General features: G+C 48.0%; 1 protein-coding gene across 3 annotated transcripts in view; it reads left to right on the forward strand.

Moving 5' to 3' along the window:
* Positions 1 to 311: 311 nt before the first annotated feature.
* FBLN5 (fibulin 5) overlaps positions 312 to 8,952 on the forward strand; it is an 84,802-nt gene continuing 76,161 nt past the window's right edge. The window contains exons 1-4 of one of the 3 annotated variants that reach the window (XM_011991777.1): positions 312 to 364; positions 850 to 1,087; positions 5,332 to 5,386; positions 7,682 to 7,733. In XM_011991777.1, the coding sequence (XP_011847167.1) occupies positions 1,071 to 1,087; positions 5,332 to 5,386; positions 7,682 to 7,733 (124 nt within the window). In that variant the 5' untranslated portion in view covers positions 312 to 364; positions 850 to 1,070. Of the gene's footprint in view, positions 365 to 479; positions 1,088 to 1,225; positions 1,591 to 5,331; positions 5,387 to 7,681; positions 7,734 to 8,952 lie in introns of those variants that run through there. The other 2 variants (XM_011991776.1, XM_011991775.1) reach the window with 2 other exon arrangements.

The raw sequence follows: 8,952 nt of genomic DNA on the forward strand, positions 1-8,952 counted from the left end.
AAAACAAAAAACAAAACAGGAAAAAGAAATCAGTTGAAGCCTCCACTAGAATGAACGCAAAGGACTTAACATGTCTTATGTGCTGTTTCCACCATTCTGCTTTTCCGGACTGTCCCTTCTTCAAATCACCGTTTAACTTGTTAAAATCACTTTCGAGCCAGGGCAGAAAGCGAGAAAATGCCAGGGAGAATCAGGAGAGGAGGGCAGGGAGAGAAAAGCGTCCTAAGACTTGCATTGCACAAGCTGAAGTCTGGAATTCGCACCAGCGGGATTCCATCCTCCTCCTCCTCCCTACCCCGCTGCTCCCCACCCCTTCTTCGGGAAGATCGCGACTCTCCCGTGACTCGCCCCAAGCCTCTGCTTAGCAGGTTCTGGTTTCCCAATCGATCATGAGTTTCTAGTCCCTGGAGCTGCGTGGGTCGTGAGTTCAAGTCCCTTTCCTTCCGGAGGCGACAACGTTCCCGCGGGTCCCCGTGCCACGCAGCGCGGGCGTGCACGCCCCTCCCCGCCGGGCCGCGCTGCCAGACCCGCCCCGCCCCTGGGTGGGAAGGTCAAGGGGCCCGGGCCCTCCCAGCCCCCCGCACCCCTGCGCGCGCCCGCCCCTCGCCTCCTGCCCGGGCGCTCGCAGCCGAGCCCGGCCGGGGAAGGGCTCTCCTCCCAGCGCCGAGCACTGGGCCCTGGCAGACGCCCCAAGATTGTTGTGAGGAGTCTAGCCAGTTGGTGAGCGCTGTAATCTGAACCAGCTGTGTCCAGACGGAGGCCCCATTTGCATTGTTTAACATACTTAGAAAATGAAGTGTTCATTTTTAACATTCCTCCTCCAATTGGTTTAATGCTGAATTACTGAAGAGGGCTAAGCAAAACCAGGTGCTTGCGCTGCGGGCTCTGCAGTGGCTCGGAGGACCCTGGCGCTCTCCCCGTGTCCTCTCCACGACTCGCTCGGCCCCTCTGGAATAAAACGCCCGCGAGCCCCGAGGGCCCAGAGGAGGCCGACGTGCCCGAGCTCCTCCGGGGGTCCCGCCCGCGAGCTTTCTTCTCGCCTTCGCATCTCCTCCTCGCGCGTCTTGGACATGCCAGGAATAAAAAGGTGGGTTCTCGGCGCTGGACTTTTCTTTCTCCAGGGTCTGGAAACCTTGCTGAAAATCCGATGGGTGGAAACTGGTTATGGCTGTGATTCAGGCGGTGTCAGGATATTGGAGAAGGCATGAGCTAGTGATGCAATGATATTGTTAATTATAAAAAGCTGCGCCTCTGTAATTTCCATCTTGAAGGGTTCTTTTGGGAGTGGGTATTTTCTAATACAGTTTCAAAAGTCAGCATCAGAGAGGGCTGCGAAATTCTCAGCGCTTCATTCCTCTTTCTTTTTTGGAAAGGGCAGCAACTTTGTCGTTTTAAGGGATTCGTGTATATATTTTTTTAAATTTCGGGAGGCCAATTACTAGTTCACTAGCAAGTACTGTGCCGCATCGGCTGATAGACAAGCAGACGGGCCAGCTAAACATCGCGGGGCTGGATTTGCTCTATGTCTGTGTGGGATTCTCACAGAAGTTTCAAGCCAATGAGAAGTGGGAACTTCAGACAGAGATACATGTAAGCAAATGTTTTGCTATTCTTTAAGGAAATTGCAATTCCAGCTAAGTAATCCTTAAGTCTTGGAGAACTTTACCTAGATGACACCCACAGTCTTTATTCAGCGAGTTCTTGAAAACATACTGCTTTGAACAAATTAACCTTGTGTGTGCATGTACGTGTCTGTGGGTTGTGTGTGTATGTGTGTGTGTGTGTGTGCTGAAAACTAAGCTGTAACAATGTCATCCTGGATTGGGGACCAGCACTTCTGTGACAGGCAGTCCTGGTATTTGGTTGGTCTCTCCGGCTTTCCTTGTGTTTTAGGCTGAGGCACAAAACGAGTGAACCCACCTGCTTTAGAAAGTTCCCAGGACCAGTTATGAGCACCAACCTGCCTCCCCCCAGCTGTTCTTATAGTTAGTTCGTTTTTGGAGTTTCTAGGTCTTTTTTTTTTTTTTTTTAATCACAAGGTGCAGCTGTTCATGATGCTGTGAGGCAGTAAGTGCTTGGGTATTCTTTCATTTTAGGAAAATCCTATTAGCCTGGAACCTGTTTGGCCTCCAGGACTCAGCTGTGGCTCTTCCAGGAGGCTGGGCTTGAGGCAAGACCTGTCCCGGGGCTGCCTCTAGCCAAAGGGAATGGGGCTGTGGGGAGTGAGGGGAAAATGGGGTTAGCATGCCTTTGCCACTAGCTCTTGAAGTCCACTGTGTTGCAGTCAGCCTGTTCTGTCTCCAACATAAACGAGACAGGGTTTTATAACCAACTGAAAGGAAACTTCATGTGAAGAAACAGGAAAACATTGAAATTCATAATATACAGACTGGAAAATAAATTTGTTATTGTTCTTTCATTCCTTCCAGATATAAATCTGGCCATGGCAAATATCAAAAAGCCCTGGGATTTGGCTCTTCACTTTATAAGGTCAGAGCTGTCTCCAGTGTTCTAGAATCTGGCTCACCCAGGCACTTAGATGAAAACTTGTGGACTCTCAGCGTCCTTATTTTTTGGATTGGGGACTAGATAAAGGAAATGGCCTTGCATCTCCTAAGATGACATCAGGGCCCTATTCCCTCTGGATGTAACCTTAATTCCAGGTCCTCTAATACCCAGGGTTGCTGATTCAGATAAGCCATGTGTCCTGAAAGGGAGGGATTATGTTGTTGCAGTGCACGTTTGTAGTAACGGGCCACAGAATTCAGCCATGTCCCCAGGTTCACTGCTCTATTGAAGAAGCCTTCAAGATCACCTTCTCCAGGAAGTCTTGTCGCTACCCACAGCCTGGTTGTCATGGCACCCAATAGGTATTTCTTTCCATGCCCTTGCCAAGCTGTATAGACATTGTCGTGGCTCTCCAACTGGTTCTCAAGGATACTGGTTGTTTCTGTAGCTCCTCTGTCTAGCATCCACACCCACAAGCAGTAGTTGCTTGGATAAACCGCTGTTGAACTGAATAATAGTACTACATAAAGCTCTGTTTTTGCATAGATTTTATTTTTTTATTTTTATTTTTGAGATGGAGTCTCGCTGTCTCCCAGGCTGAAGTGCAGTGGTGAAATCTCGGCTCATTGCAACCTCTGCCTCCTGGGTTCAAGTGATTCTTCTTCTTGGCCTCCCGAGTAGCTGGGACTACAGGCGCCTGCCACCACGGCCGGCTAATTTTTGTATTTTTAGTAGAGACGGGGTTTCACCATGTTGCCCCGGCTGGTCTCAAACTCCTGACCTCAGGTGATCCACCCACCTCAGTCTCCCAAAGTGCTGGCATTAGAGGCATGAGCCACTGTGCCCGGCCTGATTTTGTACTTTTTTCTACCATAACCATTTTGAAAAGTCTAGTTCAGTAGTGTTAAATGCATTCACGTTGCTGTGCAATCTCCAGAACTCTTCACCTTGCACGACTGAATCTCCATACCTATTAAACAACAATTCCCCATCTTCCCCTCCCACTAGCCCCTGGTTACCACCATTCCACTTTTTGTCTCTGTAATTTTGACTACACTAGGTGCCTCGTATAAGTGGACCCAAGCAGCCTTTGTCTTTTTTATGAGTGGCTTTTTTCACTTAACATAATGCCCTCAGGGTTCATTCATATTGTAGCATATGTCAGAATTTCCTTCCTTTTTAAGACTGAATAATATTCCCTTGTATGTACAGACTACATTTTGTTTATTCACATATCCATCAAAGGACCGTGTCCACCTTTAGGCTATTGTGAATAATGCTGCTATGGACACAGGTTTACAAATACCTGTTCAAGTCCCTGCTTTTAATTTTTGAGGGTATATACCTAGAAGTAGAATGGCTGGATCACATGGAAATTCTATGTTTAGTGTTTTGGGAGTCATCCTACTATTTTCCATAGAGACTGTACCATATTTACACCAACAGTGCACAGGGGTTTCACTTTCTCCATATCCTTCCTAACGCTTGCTCTTTTCCATTTTTTAATAGCCTCATCAGTGTGTAGTAGTAGAGATTTTGTATTTTTATTTTATTTTTATTTTTTAAGCAGAGTCTCACTCTGTCTCAGAGCATGTGCCACCATGCCTGGCAAATTTTTGTATTTTTAGTAGAGAGACAAGGTTTCACCATGTTGGCCAGGCTGGTCTCGAACTCCTGACCTCAGGTGATCTTCCTGCCTCAGCCTCCCAAAGTGCTGGGATTACAGGCGAGAGCCACCGCGCCTGGCCAGATTTTATATTTTTAAAGCAATCTTGCTGGCCACAATCTTACTGGATTAAAGCCTGTGCGTGGCGAAGGGCAGAGTTGCAGGCTCCCAGAGCATCACTGGCTTGTGCATGGCAGAGCTGACCCCTGGGTTTGTAACTCCTCCTCCTATTTTTCTGTGGGTTTCGTTTTCCCCGGGCTGCACAGGTTCCCTGAGTCCTTTCCTTCATCAGGACTTGCTGGCAGCGGTTCCCGCAGGCCACACTCTTCAGGGGACTGGGCCACCCCAACCCATCCACTGACGGGGGATTTTCACGCATGTGGACTCAATGCTCTGGTTAAGTGACTTCCTATGACACCTTTCTTTGGTGCCACTCAAAGTGCCTCATGTTCTCACTTTCTTTTCCTTTCATTGTTTGGGGGCACGATGATGGTTTATTCACTCTGTAATCATTTCAGCATAAAGATGTTCAAAAGTCAAGCACATCTCGCATAAAGAATAAAGACCAAGGAATTGGTTAATACCATAGTGGGAGGTTTTAGCTTTTCTTGTGGTGGGGGGAGGACAAGGTTTCGCTCTGTCACCCAGGCTGGAGCATAGTGGTATAATCTCAGCTCACTGCAGCCTCAAACCCCCTGGGCTCAGGTGATCCTCCCCACCTCAGCCTCCCGAGTAGATGGGACTTTAGGTGCATGCCATCATGCCCAGTTAATTTTTTTTTTAATTTTGTAGAAATGGGGTTTCACCATGTTGCCCAGGCTTGTCTCAAACTCCCGGGTTCAAGCAATCCTCCTGCCTGGATTACAAGTGTAAGCCACTGCACCTGACCTTAGCCTTTTTTTTTTTTTTGAAGCAGCCAAACCCTTTATTAAAAAGTGTGATCTAACACATTATCCCAATGTAGGAGGCAGGTAGAAGAGGTGTGGTTCTGCTTGGGTAGTTGGGGTGTCTGGAATCACCATGACCTCCCTGGAGCACACCCCCCCATACAAGCCCAAGGTGATATCTCTGTTACACGTCACGGGCCACATGCAACCCACACTCCCCTAGACCTGAATCTGCCTTGGGCATTTATATTCGACTTTTCACCTCCACAGGATACTCACTGTTACCATTCTGGCTCTCTGTCTTCCAAGCCCTGGGAATGCACAGGTAAGATTTTTATTTTGAAAAAATATCTACAAGCGTATTAAAAACCAGGGTGAGGGAGTCCAGCCTTGTGTTATGGAACCCTAGGGTTCTGGAGGTGGGAGCGGCTTTACAGTTGACCTCATCTGAGCTCTTCATTCTCAGAGGTTAACAGTGGAAGCTCAGAGAAAGTGAGACTCGGCCCAGGTGGCATGACTTGTAAGTGACAAGGCTGGGGCTGGTGCTCGGTTTCCTGACTCCCAGTCCAAGACTCTTTTCTATTTTATTTTATGATAAGTTCTGGGGTACATGTGCAGGATGTGCAGGTTTGTTACATAAGTAAACGTGGGCCATGGTGATTTGCTGCCCCCATCTACTCATCACCTAGGTGTCAAGCCCAGCATACATTTTTAATCAGATTGCATGGCCTCATTTGTGCCGCTCACAGCAGGCCTCAACCTACCTTCAATGTTGAAAAGTACAATATGCTCTAATATTTCTGGGCAGTGGCACCTGAGGACCCCCACGGGTCTGCATGTGCTGCCACAGACACACCCCTCTTGGAGGAGGTGGGAGAGGAAGTGGGGGTTACCCAAACATCCCAGCATGCAGTGTTGCATAATTCGGCTCCAAACCTAGGAGGGCCCATCGCTGGGCCGAAACCCCTCAGAGGAGTAAGAAGCGGGTGGGCAAGGCCAGGCTCAGGGCCTTAGGGGTTCTGGAGGAAGCTTGCAGCATCCTGGGCTTTATTTTAAGCAACCGGAGAGATGGACCCCTGTGTGTCAGCCCTGAAATGTGGGCAGATCCCTCCTGAAAACCCTGAGTGGCCTCTCCGGCTCTGGCTGGGGAAAGAAATGAGAGAAGCCCTATCTCTGAGCAGGCTGAGGGCTGCAGGCAGGTAGGGGAGCATTTTCTCTCTTCATGTTAAGAATTTTGAAGCATATTCAGGCCACTGGCAATGGGAAGGATCTTGGGAAGAGTAACAAAGAATTTTAGACCTTGGGGTTTTCTAAGGCAGCCTCATGACATACACATGAAGACAGGTAGGCCCTGAGGGCAGCGATTCAGGGTTGTGTTTACTGCACTTTAGGCACTTTATATAGATTAACATACATCGTCCTTACCACCATTTTGAACTATGTACATACCCCCATTTTACACATGGGGAAACAGGCATAGAACAGTTACGCAGAGAGTAGGGGCTAGAGTGAGAATTTGAAGCTGTGCCCTGGTCCAGCAGACTTGAACCTATGCCAGTCCTTGACAGCCAGGACTGGAACCTGGGCCTCCTGGCCTCCCAGCTTCCCGGCACAGCTTCCTGGCTCGTCTGCTCCACTTCCTTTGCCCCAACTCCCTGGGACCCCTGAACCCTCTCCTGGGAGTGCAGGCCAAATCTATCATCTCCCCAAATCAGCCAATAGCTCAGGGAAGCCCAACCTCCGAAGCTGTAGAAAAGGCCAGGGATGGGAGTTCCTGGAAAATGTCAGGCCCCGGGAGCTTCCCAAACAGCCCACCCAACACTTTTTTTTTTTTTTTAAGTACATAAACTTGTAGCTCAAGTTGTATGTAAAAGCCACAACCCTCTGGGATTGTTGAGGTCTATCTCTTTCTGGAAGCATCTTTGTGTCATTGATTTGCTGAGACTGAAATGGAGAAATTTACTCAATTCAACTTTTCTTAGAAAACCGACTGTATCTCTGTGTAGCTTTTATTTATGTACAGACATCAAAATCAGGTAGAGGGTTTCATGGGAGCAAATAACTCATATTCGGCGCTTTGAAGGTGAGGTCGCACCTAAAGAAAGAGTCATCGCCCTTAAAAGCAGTCTCATTCATTCCCAGAAAGGGGATGAACAGGGAGCATGCCACATTAGGCTCAGCAGATGTGATTCCTCTTGCTCTTCATAACTAGAGCATTAAAAAACCTGAAAACTGTCTGCTAAAAATGGGAGCTATGAAGCAATGGTGCAGGGAGTTTATTTTTTTAATAAAGTTTTTCTAAAAACATAGAGACGGGGTCTTGAGGCTGGTCTCAGACTCCTGGGCTCAAGAAATCCTCCCTCTTCAGCCTCCCAAAGTGCTGGGATTACATGCATGAACCACTGTGCCTGGCCTGGTGTGGGGAGTTTAGAAAGTAGTTCTAAGTGTAAAATAAGTGTAAGGAAAAATTTTAGAAGAACAAATAGGGGTTATAATACAGGTATTGGTATTTTGCAGGCCTTTCTTTTTTGCTCCATTTCCCCAACTTTCTGTGTTGCAGCAATAAGACTTCTATGGTGTGAAATGACTTAGCCTGTTTCTCCTCTCTCCTTCCCTGCAGGCACAGTGCACGAACGGCTTTGACCTGGATCGCCAGTCAGGACAGTGTTTAGGTATGAGCCACTGCGGATCCTTCATTGGGGTGAAGGCATTCAGCCCAGTTGCAGGGCTATTTCTTTCTCTGTTGTTCAGTGATTAGCCATGCCCATGGAAGAACACAGTGACATGGAATGACTGAAGTCAATGGTGCCCTTTTATTGATCACCTTCTTTGTGCCTGGCCTTGAGCTAAGCACTGAGAGGGGTGGAAGAATTGATCTCTGTTCTCTTGAAGGTTTCTATTGGATTGGTGTTTCCTAGGGCTGCCGCAACAAATTACCACCAACTTAGGGGCTTAAACAACACCAGTGTATGATTTTACAGTTCAGTAGGTCAGAAGTTTGAATTGAGTCTCCACCAGAATAGAATTAAGGTGTCAGCAGGGCTGTGTGCTTTTCTGGAGGCTCTAAGTGAGACTTTTATTCCCTTCTGGTTGTTGGCAGAATTGAGTTTCTTATGGTTGTAGGACTGAGGTTCTGTTTCCTTGCTGACTGTCAGTGGAGGGCAATTCCTACCTTTTAGAAACCTCCTGCTTTCTTTGGCTGGCAGCTCCTCCCTCCATCCTCAAAGCCAACACAGCAAGTCAAGTGTTTCTCACTTTGAATCTCTTCTTTTTCTGTTGTAGCATCTCTCTGACCAATCAGTCTCTTCTTCTTCTACTTTTCAGAACTCCTGTGAATATATCGGGCCCACCCAGAAAATCCAGGAAAACCTCCCCATCTCAAGGTCAGCTGCTTAGTAAGCTTAATTCCAGCTGCTACCTTAATTCCCCTTTGCCATGTAACCCAACATATTCACAGGTTCTGAGGACTAGGAAGAGGAGATTTTGGAGTGTTTGTGAGGGGCATTCTCTTAGCATGCCATCTTTTGCAATGGACTCTGTGGAAGATGAGGAGAGAGTGATACCTTATGTCCAGAGTCAATAAGCATTGATGGGGCCAGGTGCAGCGGCTCACACCTGTAATCCCAGCGCTTTGGGAGGCCGAGACAGGTGGATCACCTGAGGTCAGGACTGCGAGACCAGCCTGGCTAACATGGTGAAACCCTGTCTCTACTAAAAATACAAAAAAATTAGCCAGGTGTAGTGGCACGCGCTTGTAGCCCCAGCTACTCAGGAGGCTAAGGCAGGAGAATGGTTTGAACCTGGGAGGCAGAGGTTGCAATGAGCTGAGATCGCACCACTGCACTCCAGCCTGGGCAACAGAGAGAGACTCTGTCTCAAAAAAAAAGAAAA

Source organism: Mandrillus leucophaeus, unplaced genomic scaffold, assembly GCF_000951045.1.
Source record: "Mandrillus leucophaeus isolate KB7577 unplaced genomic scaffold, Mleu.le_1.0 Scaffold4, whole genome shotgun sequence".
NCBI classification, from domain to species: domain Eukaryota; kingdom Metazoa; phylum Chordata; class Mammalia; order Primates; family Cercopithecidae; genus Mandrillus; species Mandrillus leucophaeus.